This window comes from Choloepus didactylus, chromosome 9, assembly GCF_015220235.1.
Source record: "Choloepus didactylus isolate mChoDid1 chromosome 9, mChoDid1.pri, whole genome shotgun sequence".
Classification (NCBI taxonomy): Eukaryota; Metazoa; Chordata; class Mammalia; order Pilosa; family Megalonychidae; genus Choloepus; species Choloepus didactylus.
In genome coordinates, this window is record NC_051315.1 from 93,081,083 (window position 1) to 93,100,614 (window position 19,532).

General features: G+C 38.3%; 1 protein-coding gene and 1 pseudogene across 1 annotated transcript in view; one reads left to right on the forward strand and one right to left on the reverse strand.

Annotated features, from left to right (window-relative positions):
* CASP10 (caspase 10) overlaps positions 1-19,532 on the forward strand; it is a 45,185-nt gene that overhangs the window by 4,731 nt on the left and 20,922 nt on the right. Inside the window, exon 4 of the mRNA XM_037849974.1 lies at positions 17,034-17,169. Coding sequence (XP_037705902.1) covers positions 17,034-17,169 — 136 coding nt within the window. The remainder of the gene's footprint in view (positions 1-17,033; positions 17,170-19,532) is intronic.
* Positions 4,421-5,069, reverse strand: LOC119544504 (annotated as a pseudogene).

Here is a 19,532-nt window from a genome sequence, read left to right on the forward strand (position 1 = left end):
TTCCTTAGATGCCCCTGGGATTCTGATGCCCTCCTGCTTTTGTTTTTTTATAGTTGAAATATTGTTAATAAAACTTCACACAGGTACAGGAAATTACACAAACATATAAGAAACTGAATTTTGCCAGTCACTCCAGAAATTCCTTCATTTCCCCCTTCCTGATCACAACCCCATCCTGCTCCCTAGAAGTAATCCCTGTCCTGATATTTATAGTAATCACATTCTTATGTTGATTCTTTATGGTTTTGTCACTTAATTCTGCATCCCTAGACCTTAAGTTAGTCTGGCCAAATTTTTACTGTCCAGTCTCTTTTAATCTACAGGCTAAACCTTTCTTCCCCCAAATCTCTTTTATTTAAAATTTGTTTGTTGAAGAACCCCAGAGTAGTTGACTCATAGAGTTTCCCACATTCTGGACTTTGCTGATTGTACACTCGTGGTGCAGATCAGCATGTTGCTCTGTCCTCTGAATTTCTTGTAAACTAGCAGCTGGATCCAGAAGTTGCATCAGACTCAGGCTAGTTCCTTTCTGGCAAGACTATATTTGGTCTTGTGCTTTTTCATCAGGAGGTACACGATGCCTGGTTTTCTCTTTTTTGATATTAGCAACTGTTGATGTTCAGCAGTTCCATATATTGATTCTTTGGAGGTTGCAAAATGGGGATATTAAAATTCTATCATTTTGTTTCCCCTCATCTACTATTTGGTTATGCAGTGATACAGTTTGTATATACAATTGTTGAATCTTTTATTTACCCAGTTTTCAAGATAATTGGTTTTCTGTCATTTTCCAAAGTTACCCATGGATTTTAAAAATCTATAAATTTCAACTCATGGATTTAAATATAGTTGATGGATTTCAATCCATTACAATTATCCTTACTGAAGTTCAAATAGCCCCATTTTTGCCCAGTGAGAGACTCTCCAAGTTGATTCTTGAGTCATTGTACATTCCCCTAGTAATCTTGGATGATTTCATTGCTATCTGGAATGACAAGATACTCCAAGTTCATCTTTCATCTTTTGTATCCACTTCCTGAAATCCATTACTTCTCCAGAAAGCCTGGTTTCTTAAAAAAGCTCGTTTCAAGACCACAAACCAGGAGCTGGGGATGCTCATTGCTTCTGGGTTAATGATTGTATCTAAGTTTTTCTTCAAAGGATAGAGCTAGCAAATGTGTATATCTATTACTTTTGCTTTAATTTAAAATATCTCATGAGTTCATACTTTTATTTTCAATTCAAATTCAAGTCTACTAGGTTTTTACCTAACCCCTCCTATATTATATCTGTATCTTCTTTTTTTTCCATCCTAAGAATCCTAGTTCTCATGTCTTAGAATTGGAATATTACATAAATATTTGTTTTATTTCATATTATATTTACAAGAGTCTCAGACTATCAATATTAATACTACTACCACCAATATCATTTTTCAAAAGAGTTGAAAAGTATTTTGCATATGCTGTATCCAGTCCTTTCCCCATTTGTTTTTAGGATTGAACTATATCTACATTTCAGAGCATATAATCATTATATACTGTACCTTCTCTCTTTTAATTCTCATTTGGCCCTAGTTCTACAAGTATCGAGATATACATAAAATACTCAGTACCAGATTGGTTCCTCTGGTTTGACCGTGGGGACTCTTTTGGGTGTGATTTGCACTCACACTCTGGATTCCTCACTTCCAGGTCACTTAGGGTAACTCCTTCTGCCCTCTGTCCTTGGAAGCCCCCTTCGTACTGGCCTGAGATGTCTTCCAGGCAGCTGTGTCCCTGGTGCAAGTTTTATAAGGGAGATTGGACCCAGAAACACCCCTCTCTCACCCCTCCCTCAGTTTCTCCTGTCTTCTTTGAGGTAAGCATTTCTCATGCTGAAGCCTAAGTGTGTAAAAGTTCTTGGAGAATTAAAAAGGTAGGGAGTTTTCTTTCAGATAACTTTGTAAAAAAGCATACTAAGGATATTCTGTTTCCTGCTATGAAATTTAGTGCTCATGTTTGCATTCGTGAAAAGCGAATACCTGCTAAAGTGACAGCATTTTACCTTAAAGGCAGGATTTCTCAACATTAGAGGATATTCCTGCAGTTTGCAAAGTTCTCTAGGTGATTCTGATAACATTTTCTCACAAGCTGGGCCATTCTCTCATAAACTTTCCAGTCTCTGGGTTTATAAATAAAATCAGACTACTTTTTATTGTTACACTCCTCCCATGTCATGGACAGAAGTCCTTACTCTCAGGTAAGGCAGGGTGTGGGGTGAGGGGGAGGGCCTTTGTTTAAGGGATCCCTGATATGCTCAATATCAGACAGTGGTTTTCTGATATTTCTGATATTTCTGATAAGAAAAGCTGGGGAATGTGTTTCTTCCTCTTTTACTTCCACACAGTCCCAGGCCTCTACATGAAGGCATCTGTGGCTACAGAAACATTTTTATGATCCGGAGCATTCCAAACATTTCTCTCCCTGCTACATTAGTTTTTAAATGACCAAAGGCCACACTCTCAAGTATCCAAATAAGTTTCTCACTCAATATAACAGTAAAAGGAGAAGCCTCTGTGTTTGGCTATGGCACTGAACTACGGTATTACCCAGTTGAATTCAGGAAAACTGCACTTCCTTCTTGGATTTCAAATGATTTCAGCTTTATTCCAAAAGATCCAATTCATCATGTCAGAACTGTAGCTGAGTTATATACCTCAGATAATCCGGGTGGATTTCTACTGGACTTTGCCATCAGGCTGGTCTTCTGAATTGTGTCAAGTATTACCTCTAAGCAACCCAGATGGATTTCCAGGGAGGGCTTAATGAGGCTGCATTATCTTCAACTACAATTGCAAAAGATTTAATCACAGAAATAAATTATTTTCCAGCAACTGGTGGAGGGCTTGAACTCCCTTTAGCTAAAAAGGAAGGGTTCTAAATTCACATGGTTTCTCTCAGGGAACAAATATGATATTTGTGGGGGCTCTGGGCTTCCCCTTAGACAAATTTATAGCAGGTATAGCTGCCTTCATACATTGTGAGAGACTCAAACAACTGTCAGGAAATCTGTTCTTAGCTTAGTAATCAAACTTAGAACTTTGGGTGAAAAGGAAATCACACCCACATCCACTAGCTTTTTACAAAGCAGCAAAACAAAACAACTTTCAGACACTTTCTACTAATGTTTGCCAAGGCAGTGTTCTGAAACTAGTATAAGATACAGGCTCCATTTAAATTGTTTGTGCAGGTGCATGTGTGTGTTTACGTGTGTGTGTGTCTATGGAAGGTCTCAATTACTAAACATCTAATACAATTTTTACAAAGCATAATGATGTGCCATCATTACTTCCAGAATCATGTCTTAGCCCCTTTTTCCTCCTGATTGGATGCTGTCAAGACAGGAGTTTCTGTTTTGAGGTTTGTAAAGAGCTCATTTGCACATCTGCACTGGGGATACCCTCTGATCCTTTGTCCGGCTGATCACCTCTGGATGAATCTTCCTTCACTCCCACTTCTCTCCTATTTTATTCCCTGACCAAGCCATTGGTGTGCTGGAGCTGCAGGTGGGGACACACACACTTCTTGGCCATTTTGATATGGTCTGCCCTGGAATTTCATGGAAACTTACACTCTCTCTTGTGATCAGATGGGGACAGAAATTAGTTAAGCCTTTATAACTCTGGTCTTTCCCTTGGTTGTTGACATTTTGGGTGCCTATTTGAAAACACACACACACACACACACACACAATTATATAGGTAGAGACTATTTCTGGAAGGATACCAAGACCTTGATAACAGTAGTGCCTTCCAGGGAGGGGAATTGAATGGCTGGGAGACAGAGATGAAAGGGAGACTTACTTTTTTTTTTTAAGGATGAAGTTGAATGTTGTATTATTAAAGGGTTTCTTTGCTGCAAGGCTGTTGCTTCATTGTATGAAAATAGCATCAACAATTTGGTATACTGTAAAATTAAGTTAGTACTGTTCCTCACCTGACACTGTATAACTAACAAAAACTTATCTCCACTCCTAGTGATTTCCAATGAAAATAGCATTAAGTTTTTTGACCCAAATCCAGGGATTGTTGTAAGCAAGTTACAATATTTTGTGAGGCTTAAAATAACAATCTTACCCGTGAATTATGTAATTTTTACAAGTATTTTTTACCTCAGATAATTTCATGAATTCTGAACCTAATAACCAGATCCTAGTCAAAATCACTGGATGACGTGAAAAAGATGCAAATTGTGTTTATCTGCTAGCATTAGAAAGTTAACTAGTATTTTCTTTCAATAGCATAGTTGGAAGGAGTAGTTACTCTTTTACTATTGGTATTGCTAAAAGTTGCTATTATAAATTTCTGTCCACCAGTATTTTAAAATATTTCTGGATTAAGTTGTTTCAGACTAGTTTATTTAGGTGTTTATTTAGGGTATCACTCTTCAACAGATTTTATGTATTTCTCATGTGCTTCTTCACTCATTAGTTCATCAAGTTCTGAAGAATTCTCGGTGTCATCTTGATCAGCCAGCCGTCTTCATAACAAGATTTGTTGACAAGTTCTGGTATTTCTGCAGGTGCTTCATTAATTTCTGTTAGTTCTCTTGATAGAGGAGAATAAAGTTCACTAGCAGCTTTCAGACTTTCCAAAGCACCAAACTCCTCTTGCTTGTTCAATTTTGTCCCAACCTCAAAAAGACTACAGTAAACGACATCTCTCAAAGCTTCCTGTGCAAAATTGCTGATTCCGACTGTTCCAGTACCATTTTCTGTTGTTACCCATTCATGTTTGTGAATTTCCGCACGGATTGCAGAGCTGGGCTTGTGCGCAGTGTCTGCGAGGCGTCCGCCCCCAGTCCCCAGGGCTGCTGCGAGCGGGACGTGGCGGTCGCTGAGGCCGCGCGTAAGCTGCAGAAGATGGTCTGCAGGCTGCGTGCTCCCCACCTCTCCCACGCAACACCGGGCTCCCAGGGGTGCGGAGGGTCGCCGTGCAGCGATTCGGACACCTCCCGTTGGGGACAGGGGCGGGGACGGCCCCAGACCAGAGCGAGCCAGCTGGACCTCTTACTTTCAATTTTATACATTTTTGTGCCTTTTGGACTTTGCATCATAGGTATGCATTCTCTATTAAATGAATGAATGAAGGGATGGATGAATGCACGAATAAAGAATGAGAGAAAAAGAAAGTCTTTGAGGTTTCAAGTTCCAGCAGCTTCTAATTTGCTTACCACATTTGTGTGAATCTAATACAGATTCCAAATAGAGATCAAGTTTCCAATTGCTCTCTTACGTGCCTGAACCATTCCACTTCAGCAACAGAATGGTAACACCCTACCCCTGCCCCCACCGTGGGAACAAGGTATGAGAAGCCACAGGTTTCCATTCTAAAATGCTCACTAGCATGTAATTCCAAGCAAGTGTTGAATCTATGTTCCAGATTTTCTCTCTTTTAGGAGAATCTCTACTTTGAAAACACAAAGTGCTTTGTGAATGTGGCATCTAATCCTTTCAATATGTCGAGGTATCTGACCAAGGGTGTGAGTTTATCTGTTGATTTTTTGGGCCCTGGGTCAATCCTGCATGCACTTTTGAGGCATAGGGAATCCAAGAGGACTCAACCAAAGAATTAGTGCTTTTCAGGAGGGGAACTGATTTCCCAGTTTGGGGATCACTTGTAAAATTGTCCTTGTGCAATTGTTGAACAAAATTTGTAGGCAAGAAGATTTTCCCATTTCATTAAATTCGTCACCATTCACCAGTTGCTCAAGCCAGAAACTGTTCCTCCATCACCCCTGTATCCAGTTCTTTAAGGAAGCCCAATTGATTTCACCTCCTATCAAATCAGGTCCTACTTCCTCCCCCCTTGAATGACAGGGTTGCCTAATGGTTAAGGGCAAAGGCTCTGGAGCCAACCTCTTGAGCAAGTTGTCTTTAGGCAAGTTACTAAATTCTGAGCCTCTGTTTCCCCATTTATGAAAAGGGAATAATAATGGTACCTACCACAAAGGGTTGTAGTGAAGATTTAACCAGTTAAGGCAGGTAGAATACTTGGAAAAGTGACTGGCACATAGTAAGATTTCTATAGTTGTCATATGTTTCACGACCTCGTTCCTTCTTACTGCTGCATGGTATTCCATTGTGTGTATATACCACATTTTGTTTATCCACTCATCTTTGAAGGACATTTGGATTGTTTCCATCTCTTGGCAATTGTGAATAATGCCGCTATGAACATTGGTGTGCAAATATCTGTTCATGTCACTGCTTTCAGATCTTCCGGGTATATACCAAGAAGTGATATTGCTGGATCAAAGGGTAACTCTATATCTAGTTTTCTAAGGAACCACCAGACTGTCTTCCAGAGTGGCTGTACCATTATACAGTCCCATCAACAATGAATGAGTTCCAATTTCTCCACATCCTCTCCAGTATTTGTCGTTTCCTGTTTGTTTAATGGCCGTTATTCTAATTGATGTGAGATTATATCTCACTGTGGTCTTAATTTGCATCTCCCTAATAGCTAGTGAAGATAAACATTTTTTCATGTGTTTTTTAGCCATTTGTATTTCCTCTTCAGAGAAATGTCTTTTCATATCTTTTGCCCATTTTATAATTGGACTGTTTGTACTATTGTCTTTTGAGTTGTAGGATTTCTTTATATATGCAAGATATCAGTCCTTTATCAGATACATGGTTTCCAAATATTTTTTTCCCATTGAGTTGGCTGCCTCTTCACCTTTTTTTCCTTTGAGGTACAGAAGCTTTTAATTCTGAGGAGTTCCCATTTATTTTTTCTTTCATTGCTTGTATTTTGGGTGTAAGGTCTGAGAAGTGACCTTCTAATACAAGGTTTTGAAGATTTTTCCCTACATTATCTTCTAGGAGTTTTATGGTATTGTCTTACATTGAGGTCTTTGATCCACTTTGATTTCATTTTTGTGTAGGGTGTGAGGTAGGGGTCCTCTTTCATTCTTTTGGATATGGATATCCAGTTCTCCTAGCCCCATTTGTTGAAGGGATGTTATGTCCCAGTTCAGTGGTTTTGGGGGTCTTATCAAAGATCAGTCGACTGTAGATCTTGAAGTCTATTTCCGAATTCTCAATTTGATTCCATTAATCAATATGTCTATCTTTGTGCCAATACCATTCTGTTTTGACTACTGTGGCTTTATAGTAAGCTTCAAAGTCAGGAAGTGTAAGTCCTCCCATTTCGTTTTTCTTTTCTTTTTTTAATTTTTTTTAATTTTTAATTTTTTTCTTTTTACTTTAAAACTTTATTTCAGGATAGACTTAGATTTATAGAAAAGTTGTGAAGGTAGTACAGAGTGTTCCCATATACCCCATACCCAGTTTCCCCTATTAAGATTTTACATTGGTACAGGGCACTTGTCATAATTAATCAACCAAAATTGATATATTATTAATTGAAGTCTATACTTTTTCATATTTCCTTAATTTTTACCTAATATCCTTTTTTATTTTATCCCATCCAGGATACCACATTACATTTTAGTCTTTATGTTTTCTTTCCTTTTTTTTTAAACTTTATTTATCAAGAAATTAAAAAACAATAAAAAAAAATTTCAAACAAAACCAAAACAAAGGAATAAGAAAACAAATAACCTAAAATAACTACATTGCTTCCAACATGTACCTACCATACCCCCCCAAAATTAACAAACCATATTTGTTCCAGGGCATTCTCATTCCCAGAACATTAAGATTACTCTCCATAACTTATTATTAGATTATCGCTCCCTTTTCACTATTGGCTGTCTATCACTAGGTCTCCTACATTCAACAATATAAAACATTTATTTTACATTTTTCACAGAGTCCACATTAGTCGTAACATACAATATCTCTCTTTTTGTGCTTGGCTTATTTCACTCAGCATTATGTCTCCAAGGTTCATCCATGTTGTCATATGTTTCACAACTGTATATCCAGGGGTCTATTTCTGAACTCTCAGTTCGATTCCATTGATCAATATGTCTGTCTTTGTGCCAGTACCATGCGGTTTTGGCTTTATAATAAGCTTCAAAGTCAGGAAGTGTAAGTCCTCCCACTTCATTTCTCTTTTTTAGAATATTTTTAGCAATTTGAGGCATCTTTCCCTTCCAAATAAATTTGATAACTAGATTTTACAAGTCTGCAAAGTAGGTTGTTGGAATTTTGATTGGAATTGCATTGACTCGATAGATGAGTTTGGGTTGAATTGACATCTCAATGACATTTAGCCTTCCTATCCATGAACATGGAATATTTTTCCATCTTTTTAGGTCCCCTTCTATTTTTTTTTAGTAAAGTTATGTAGTTTTCTATGGATAGGTCTTTTACATCCTTGGTTAAATTTATTCCTAGATACTAGATTTTTTTATTTGCTGTTGAGAATGGAATCTTTTTCTTGAGTGTCTCTACAGTTAAGTCACTTCTGATGTACAGGAACATTACTGACTTATGTGCATTAATCTTGTATCCTGCTACTTTGCTAAATTTGCTTATTAGCTCAAGTAGTGGTGTCATCAATTTCTCAGGGTTTTCCAGATATAAGATCATATCATCTGCAAATAATGACAGTTTTACTTCTTCCTTTCCAATCTGGATGCCTTTTATTTACTTTGTCTTGCCGGATTGCTCTGGCTAGTCCTTCTAGCACAATGGTGAATAACAGTGGTGACAGCGGGCATCCTTGTCTCATTCCTGATCTTAGAGGAAAGGCTTTCAGTCTCTCACCATTGAGTACTATGCTGGCTGCGGGTTTTTCATATATGCCCCTTATCATGTTGAGGAAGTTTCCTTCAATTCCTACCTTTTGAAGAGTTTTTATCAAAAAAAGGATGCTGGATTTTGTCGAATGCTGTTTCAGCATCTTTTGAGATGATCATTTGATTTTTCTCTTTTGATTTTTTAATATATTGTATTACACTGATTGATTTTCTTATGTTGAACCATCCTTGCATGCCTGGAATGAACCCCACTTGGTCATGGTATATGATTTTTTAAATGTGTCTTTGAATTCGATTTGCAAGTATTTTGTTGAGGATTTTTGCATCTATATTCATTAGGGAGATTGGCCTGTAGTTTCCCTTTCTTGTATCATCTTTACCTGGTTTTGGTGTTAGAGTGATGTTAGCTTCATAAAATGAGTTAGGCACTGTTCCATTTTCTTCAATTTTTTGAAAGAGTTTAAGTAAGATTGGTGTCAGTTCTTTTTGGAAAGTTTGGCAGAATTCCACTGTGAAGCCATCTGGGCATTTATTTGTGGGAAGTTTTTTGATAACTGATTGGATCTCTTTGCTTGTGATTGGTTGGTTGAGGTCTTCTCTTTCTTCTCTGGTCAGTCTAGGTTGTTCATGTGCTTCCAGGAAATTGTCCATTCCCTCTACATTATCTTGTTTGTTAGCATACAGTTGTTCATAGTATCCTCTTATAATTTTTAAAATTTCTTTGGAATCTGTAGTAATGTCCCCTCTCTCATTCATTATTTCGTTTATTTAGGTCTTCCTCTCTTTTTGATTTTGTCAGTCTAGCTAGGGGCTTGTCAATCTTGTTGATCTTCTCAAAGAACCAACTTTTGGTTTTATTTATTCTATTATTTTTTTGTTTTCTATGCCATTTATTTCTGCTTTAATCCTTGTTATTTCCTTTCTTCTACTTGGTTTAGGGTTAGTTTCCTGTTCATTGTCTTATCTTCTTCAGTTGTTCCATTAGTTCTTTGATTTTAGCTCCTTCTTCTTTTTTAATGTATGCATATAGAGCTACAAATTTCTCCCTCAATACCACCTTTGCTGCATCCCATAAGTTTTGATATGTTGTGCCCTCATTTTCATCTGTCTCTAGATATTCAGCAATTTCTCTTGCTATTTCTTCTTTAACCCACTGATTGTTTAGGAGTGTGTTGTTTAACCTCCAGATATTTGTGAATGTTCTAAATCTTTGATGGTTATTGACTTCTAGTTGTATTCCATTGTGCTCAGAGAATGTGCTTTGAGTAATTTCAATCTTTTTAAGCTTATTGAGGCTTGTTTTATTGCCCAGCATATAGTCTATTCTGGAGAAATTTCTGTGAGCCCTAGAGAAGAATGTGTATCTGGGCGATTTGGGATGTAATGCTCTATACATGTCTGTTAAGTTGAATTCATTTATCACATTGTGTAGTTTTCAGTTTCCTCATTGGTCCTCTGTCTGGTTGATCTATCTGTAGGAGAAAGTGATGTATTGAAGTCTCCCACAATTACTGTGGAAACATCTATTGCTTCCTTCAGTTTTGTAAAAGTTTGTCTCATATACTTTGGGGCACATTGATTGGGTGCATAGACATTTGTGATTGTTATTTCTTCTTGTTGAATTTTCCCTTTTATTAGTATATAGTTACCTTCTTTGTCTCTTATGACATCCTTGCATTTAAAGTCTATTTTATCTATGATTAATATTGCTACTCCTGCATCCTTTTGGCTGAACCTTGCATGGAATATTTTTTCCATCCTTTCACTTTTCATTTTCTTTGTGTGTCTGGGTCAAAGATGGTCTCATGTAAGCAACATATTGATGGTTCATATTTTTTTTAATCCATTCTGCCAATCTATATCTTTTAATTGTGGAGTTTAATCCATTCACATTCAATGTTATTACTGTGAAGAGAGTTCTTGAATCAGCCATCATATCCTTTGGTTTTTATTTGTCAGATATATTTTTCCCTCTCTGTCTTTATTTCCTTTAACATACCTTTACTAAAACTCTTTAGTTCTGTGCCCTTCTCCAAACCTCTATCTCCTTTCTTTTTTTCTCTGCCAGTAGGGCTCTCTTTAGTATTCCTTTTAGGGCAGGTCTCTTGTTAACAAATACTCTCAGCATTTGTTTGTCTGTGAAGATTTTAAGCTCTCCCTAAAATGTGAGGGAGAGCTTTGCTGGATAAAGAATTCTGGGTTGGCAGTTTTTCTCTTTAGGAATTTTAAATGTCATACCACTGCCTTCTCACCTCCATGGTGGCCTCTGAGTAGTCACTACTTAGTCTTATGTTGTTTCCCTTGTATGTGGTGAATCGCTTCTCTCTTTTGTTGCTTTCAGAACTTGCTCCTTCTCTTCAGCATTTGACAATCTGACCAGAATATGTCTCAGAGTGGGTTTATTTGGATTTATTCTTTTTGGAGTTCGTTGGACATCTATGATTTGTGTATTTATGTTGTTTAGAAGGGTTGGGAAGTTTTCCCCAACGTCTTTGAATATTCTTCCTAGACCTTTACCCTTCTCTTCCCCTTCTGGAATACCTATGATTCTTGTATTTGTGTGCTTCATGTTGTCCATCACACCCCTGAGATCCATTTCAATTTTTTTTTATTTTTTTCTCCATTCATTCTTTTGTACTTTCACTCTCCAAAACACTTTCTTGAAGTTCACTTATTCATTACTCTACTTCATCTAATCTGCTGCTATGTGTTTCCAGAATCTTTTTAATTTGATCAACAGTTTCTTTTATTTCCACAAGAGCCTCTTATTTTTTAATTTACTCTCGCAAATTCTTCTTTATGCTCTTCTAGGGTCTTCTTGATGTCCTTTATATCCTGAGACATGTGTTTGTGATTACTTCTTTGGTTAATCGCTCCAAGTTCTCTGCCTCCTCTGTTTTTTTAATTTGGATGTTTGGGTTATCTATATCTTCTGGTTTCTTCATATGCTTTAAAATTTTCTGTTGTTTTTGGCCTCTTGGCATTTGCTTATCTTGATAGGGTTCTTTTAGGATATAAAGGCTTATTTAAACAATTATCTATAATTTTACAGAGCTACAGCTTGGTGGAGTGCACTTTCCCTGACCTACCAGCAGATGGCACTCCTGAGCCACCTCTTACCCTCAAGCCTGTTGTCCCCAACCACGTCTATGCAGTGAGTGGGGGTCCAAGTCTTGTGGAGGGCCAATCAGTGCACCTATTTTCCAGGTGCAGTGAGGACTGCCAGCTCTGTGCATAGGGGGCGTGCCCTGTGCAGTTTGGCAGGGAAGATGGCTTTAAGACCCAGTACTGTCAGCCGTTCGTGGGGCTGCAGCCTGGAATGCCCTGGGGTTGCAGCACACATCTAACCCTTCAGCTCAGATTCTCTACAGTCCCTCTCTGCCATGGTCCCACAAGTCCCTGGGATTGGTGTAGGGGTCATGGTATTTCCATGAGGCACCCTGCCTCTAGGCTGTGCATTCTGTGGGCTTCTGTGGAGGAAAGTGTGTGCCATCACAGGTCCACGGAATCCCTAAGGAAGCTCTCGGCCATGGCACTGTGAAGGGGTATCTCCAGGCCCACTGCAAAGATGGCTGTATGGGGCATGGAAACTACCCACTTCCATGATCCTCTGCCTGCTGCAGCAGCCCATTCCTGGCTCACAGGTTGTTAGCTTTGGGTGTGTGAAGGGCTATCACCCCATGCCAGATACTGAGGTGGGTGCCCAGGGTATGGAAGGCACTCCCCACTGTGCTTGACTGTGGCTCTAACTGCCGGCTCCCCAACCATTTTCTGGGTTTATTTTTAATTCAATTTTATTGAGATTATTCACATACCATAAAAAAATCCAAAGTGTGCAATCACTTGTTCATGGTACCATCATATAGTTGTGCATCCATCACCACAATTTTTTTCAATTTTAGAACATGTTCATTACTCCAGAAAAGAAATAAAAATTAAAAAGAAAACTCAAATCTTCCCATACCCCTAATCCCTCCCCTCCATTATTGACTTATAGTTTTGGTACAGTACATTTGTTACTGTTGATGAAAGAATGTTAAGATATTACTAACTGTAGTACATGGTTTGCAATAGGTACATTTTTTCCTTATATATCCTTCTATTATTAACTTCTAGTTATAGTGTCATATATTTGTTCTAGCTCATGAAAGAAATTTCTAATACTTGTACATTTAAACATGGACATTGTCCACCACAAGATTCACTGTTATACATTCCCATGTTTTAATCTCCAACTTTCCTTCTGGTGACATACATGACTCTAAACTCCCCCTTTCCACTACATTCACACACCACTCAGCACTGTTGGTTATTCTCACAAGAATGTGCTACCGTCACCTCTGTCCATTTCCAAACACTTAAACTCAACCTAGTTGAACATTCTGCTCATAATAAGTAACACTCCTCATTCTTTAGCCTCGTTCTATATCCTGGTAACCTATGTTTCATATCTATGAGTTTATATATTATAATTAGTTCTTATCAGTGAGATCATACAATATTTGTCCTTTTGTGTCTGACCATTTCACTCAACACAATGTCCTCAGGGTTCACCATCAAACCATTTTGTTTTTTTTAAAGATGGTTTTGTTTAAGCACCATACATTCCATCCTAGATAAACAATCGATGGTTCCCTGTATAATCACATAGTTATGCATTCACCACCACCACCATCTATATAAGGACATTTCCATTTCTTCCACAAAGAAAGAGGAGGAGTCAGAAAAGGAGGGAGACAAATGAAAAAGAAAAAGAAAGAAAAAAATGAAAGCTAAAAAGCAACAAAAAGATAAAAGATAAAATTAAAATAAAGTTAAATAAAAGAGTTAGACAACATCACCAATGCCAAGAATCCCACACCCCTCTGTTATATCCTACTCTTATAGGCATTTAGCTTTGGTATGTTGCCTTTGTTACATTAACAGAAGCATAATACAATTTTTCTGTTAACTGTAGTTTCTAGTTTGCATTGATCGTATTTTTTCCTCCAATATCACCCAATTCTAGTTTGCATTGATTTTTTTTCCTCTAATATCACCCAACTTGCAAGGCTGACATTGATATGTTCTCCCTCATGTAAAAACATATTTGTGTATTTTATCACAATCATTGACCACTCTAAGTTTCATTAAGTTATACAGTCCCAGTCTTTATTGCTCCTCTTTTTTTCTGGTGTCCCACATGCTCCTAACCTTCCTCTTTCAACCATACTCACAGTCATCTTTGTTCACTGTACTTACATTATTGTGCTACCATCACCCAAAATTGTGCTCCAAACCTCTCACTCCTGTCTTTTCCTATCTGTCTGTAGTGCTCCCTTTAGTATTTCCTGTAGAGCAGGCATCTTGTTCACAAACTCTGTCATTGTCTATTTGTCAGAGAATATTTTAAACTCTCCCTCATATTTGAAGGACACTTTTGCCAGATATAGGATTCTTGGTTGGTGGTTTTTCTCTTTCCATATCTTAAATATATCACACCACTTCCTTCTTGCCTCCATGGTTTCTGCTGAGAAATCCACAAATAGTCTTATCAAGCTTCCTTTGCATGTGATGGATTGCTTTTCTCTTGCTGCTCTCAGGATTCTCTCCTTGTCTTTGACGTTTGATAATCTGATTATTAAGTGTCTTGGCATAGGCCTATACAGATCTATTCTGTTTGGGGTGTGCTGTCCTTCTTGGATCTGTAATTTTATGTCTTTCATAAGAGATGGGAAATTTTCATTGATTATTTCCTCCATTATTGCTTCTGGTCTTTTCCCTTTCTCTTCTCCTTCTGGGACACCCATGACATGTACATTCATGTGCTTCATGTTGTCTTTCAATTCATTGAGATGTTGCTCATGTTTTTCCATTCTTTTCCCTATCTGTTCTTTTGTGTGTAGGACTTCAGGTGTCTTGTTCTCCAGTTCCTGAATGTTTTCTTCTGCCTCTTGAGATCTGCTATTGTATGTCTCCATTGTGTTTTTCATCTGTTGCGCTGTGACTTTCATTTCCGTAGGTTCTGCCAGTTGTTTTTTCAAACTCTTGAGTTCCTCCTTATGTTCGTTCAGTGTTCTCTTTATAACCTTCACCACTTTCACTATATCTTCTCTAAACTCATTGAATGGATTATTAGTTGTTTCAATTCCTGTATCTCAGTTGAAGTGTAAGTGTGTTCCTTTGACTGGGCCATATATTCATTTTTCCTAGTGTGATTTGAGGCATCCTGTTGTCTAGGCATCTGATTTCCTTGATTATCTCAATCAGATTTTCCCAGACCAGACCAGGCTCAGGTCTCAGGAAGGGGCTATATTCAGCATCAGGTTTCCCTGAGGATGTGTCTTAGAAGATTGACAGACTTTCCTGTGAGGCCTCTAGCTGCTATGCTTTTCCTAACCTTCCCAGCAGGTGACACCTATCAGTCTTTCACTCCCCACTGGGGTAAAGAGGTGTGGTCCCTTTAATTCTCAGCTTAAGTTGTTTCTTGTTTGATTGTTTTCCCCCAGGCCCTGGGGTCTGAGTTCTGAAGGGAGGGCAGGTACTTGAGGTTGGCCCCACCTCCCTCCTTTTAGGCAAGATACACCCCCTAGGGAGTTATCTTCTGCACTTCAATTACTCTTTTGTCTCTCTGACTCTGTTAACTCCACCCCTGCCTGGGTCAGCTTGCTGAGAATTGAAAATGCCTGAGGCTTTCTCCACTGAGCCACTCTGATTGAGAGAGAAAAAAAAAGGGAAAGAAAGCCCCTATTCAGAACCAGTTCCTGGTCCCCCAGTTTCACCTGACAGCCAGAGTTAGTTCCAGTGTTCTAAGCTCAGCCATCTCCAAAAGCCTCTGTACTTTTTTTTCCCCATCAGCTCCACCTCCTCTCTGCTGGCAGCAACCTCAGGGTACTTTGCTGCTTGTTAGTTATTTGTCTGTGTTTGTGCTTTGTATTTAGCAGTCCACATTTGTTAATTAAGACCCCAGTTGGAGCTAGGTTGAGCTATATCCATTTGCTCCTGGTAGGGACTGCTTCTTTCTCTTACAGCCGAGTTTTATAGCTCAGCCTGCCATGGTCGGGGGGGTGGGGGGGGCTCCCAGTGCAGTTCTGCAGTTTTTATTTACAGCTTTTGTGCTGTGATCTCAGTCATTCCACCCATTCCAGGCTGGTATATGATGTGTGGATAGTCACAGTTTTCCCCCAGCAGTTGTTCTAGACTATTTACTAGTTGTTCCTGGCTATTTACTAGTTGCTCTAGAGGACTAACTAAATTCCACACCTCTCTATGCTGCCATCTTGCCCCACCTCCCTCCCTTTTCTGGGTTTTACACTAATCCTCCTCCAACCACTGTCTCTCAGTTTCTCCCCACCATGGCATGGCTCCAGCTGCCATTTACCCCAGCGGCCTCCGGATCAAACACTCACAGGATTCTGAACACAGTCCCTCAGTTTCCCCAAGCGCACAGTCACTATGGATTTAGAAGTTCTTGCCCAGCCAGCGGAGCCCTGGAACCACTATTCCGGAGCACTTTCTGTCTTTTATCTAGTGTTTTTCACAGAGGAGAATTTTGCTCTGTCTCTCCTAATCCGCCATCTTGGATCCTCCAAGTCCCTTGTGTATTTTTTTCAGAGCCAGATTAATATATTGAAAAGTTCTAATTACTGAAAAAATTTATGATGCCCAACCCAAGTATAATTCAATATTAAAATAATACTAACTTGTATTTTTCCCCCAAGGAGAACTTCACAGATGTTTTCTTCTTTTAAAATACCAAATATAAAATTCCTTCAAAACATTTTGCCCTCATGTTTCTGATGCCCCTGTTTTGCTGGTGCCTTAATCTATTACATTACTTACAACTATGAGTTAGAACAAGCATCACCCAACAGATAATAAGATAGACTTTGCCATCAGACTGCTTGGGTTCAAATACTGACTCTGCTACTTAATTGGCTTTGTGATCTTCGGCAAATTATTTAACCTCTCTGTGCCTCAGTTATGTCATTTCTAAAATAGGGGTTATAATAGTATCTACCTTATACAGTTGTTTTAAGGCTAATATACAGAAAGTACTGTGCCTGGTGTATAGTGACTGCTATATATTTGGCATATAGATTGTATATATATCTATATACTATATATATATTTCTACATATACATATATATATGTGTGTGTGTGTATATATATATGTAGCAATATCTCTTTCTCTGCCCCATTGAACTCCTTGAGGGCAGACACTAAACCTTATTCATCAACACAAAACCTGGCACATAGTGGCTACACAGGTAATAATTAATAGATTCAAATGAATATTCAGTAGGCAAGTATATGCAATTTCATTGATTCTCTTGCAGACCTCTCTAAGTTTCCTGGCATATCTGGAGAAACAAGATCTAATATGTGAGGACAAGCTGACCATGTTGGAGGATCTCTGCAAAACTGTTGTACCTATCCTTATGACAAAGATAAAGAAATATAAAACGGAGAAAAGTAAGTAGCATATGCTTACTTGCTTGCACCAGACATGTGGATTCTTAAACCAATTGATCATGTTTGACATTTACTCATCACTCTAATAATATTCTTTTGGAAAATCCAGATATCTCCCTACTTGTTCATTCATCATATATTTATTGGATGCTTACTTTGTACCAGGCACTGTTTTAGGAATTGGGGATCCAGCAGGGTACAGAGCAAAGCCGTAGTCCTGGAGCTTATATTCTAGAGGGAGAAAATAGTTTTAGAAAAATGTCTTCTGATTTTTATAAGGGAGTGAGAGGTTATGAAATTGGTTTGAATGAAATAACATTAAAAAGGAGACTGAATAGCATAGAGGTGAAGAGTGCAGTTTCTGGAATCAAATTGCCAGGAATCCATATACTGATATTGCAGTTGTCCTTTCCTTCACCTTTCTGTCTCACTTCCCCAATCTGTAAAGTGGGGATAACAAGAGTACTTCCCTCATGGGGTTTCATGAGGATTGAATGAGATAATTCCTGTAACATGCATGTTTGGCACAGAGTAAGCATTCAATATATGTTGCTCTTATGAATCAGTTTGTCTGAGAGGAAAGTCAGGAGAATCTTTGTAGCCTCAGAAATTCCTATCAGAGAACTTTATTTTCTTGTATTTTTTTCAGTCTGTCTTGTAAAGGTTCTGTCGCTGTGGTACTATATAGAGGTGGTAATACAGGGCAGAATCAAACTTTGCTGCCTCACCATGTGACAAGATGCTAAATATTTGTGGTTTTTGGAGTCCATTTCTTCAACTGTTAAAAAAAGCAAAAATAGCTTTGCTCTCAAATGCACTGGTTGCTTCACAGGACTGACCCAGGCTTATTCTTTTTGCTCTTTCTTTTTTAACTTTTTCTTTTGAAATAATTTCAAACAGTTGTAAAAATAATAGACTCTATTCTAACATCCTCCCACCCAGGTACTCAGATTCACCAACTTTTAGCATTTTGCCACATTTGCCATATTGTTCTCTTTCTCTCTCATCATTTATCTATCTGTTTTATAAACATTTGAGAATAGGTTGTATACATCATGCTCTGTAAACACATAATACTTCCATGTACATTTCCTGAATCAAGGATCTGCACTTACTTAATTCCCTTTAGTACAAGCAACCATTACTTCTTTTTTTAAATTCAATTTTATCAAGATATATTCACATACCATATAGGCATCCACAGTGTACAATCAATTGTTCACAGTGCCATCATATAGTTTGCATTCATCCCCACAATCAATTTCTAAACATTTTCATGCTCCAAAAAAAGATAAAAATAAGAATAAAAATAAAAGTATAAAAGAACACCTCAAGCATTCCATCCCCCCATCCCACCCTATTTTTCATTTAATTTTTGTCCTCATTTTTCTACTCTCCTGTCCATACATTGGATAAAGAGAGTATGAGCCACAAGGTTTTCACAATCACAAAGTCACACCATGTAAACTACATAGTTATACAATTGTCTTCAAGAATCAAGATTACTGGGTTGCAGTTCGACAGTTTCAGGTATTTCCTTCTAGCTATCCGAATACACTAAAGACTAAAAAGGGATACCTATATAGCGCATAAGAATGCCCTCCAGAGTGACCTCTTGACTCCATTTGAAGTTTCTCAGCCACTGAAACTTTATTTTGTTTCATTTCTCTTCCCCCTTTTGGTTGAGAAGATTTTCTCAGTCCCATGATGCCGGGTCCAGGCTCATCCTCGGGAGTCATGTCCCACGTTGCCAGGGAGATTTACACTCCTGGGAGTCTTGTCCCAAGTAAGGGGTAAGGCAGTGTGTTTACCTGCTGAGTGGCTTGGGGTGGGGGGAGGCACATCTGAGCAACAAAGAGGCTGGGAGACTCTTAGGCACAATTATAAGTAGGCTTAGCTTCTCTTTCTCAGTAACAAGCTTCATAAGGGCAAGCCCTAAGATCGAGGGCTCAGCCAGGCTTATTCTTAAAACCATTGTGCACCGGTAACACCTAGGTTACAGACCCAATGCTCCAGTACGAGAAACCATAGAAGAACATGGAGATGGCTTTTCTGGGGGCAATTTGGCAACACCCAGCAAAAGCCTTTAAGATGCATTTCTCCATGGCACAGTATGTCCACATTGAGGACTTTGCCATAAAGAAATAATTACAGCATTCCCAAACATTCAAGACCAACAATGTTCATCACCATTTTCTACATAACAGGGAAATATCTGATACATCCTAACAGTAAAAAAAAAAACCCACAACTTATGAATAAGTTTAGTGAATCAATCTAGTGTGCAAATTTCTTTGGTTAAAAACAAAACTAGTCTAAAGGAAATGTCTGTCTAAGAATTCAATTATCATGAAACAAGTTGA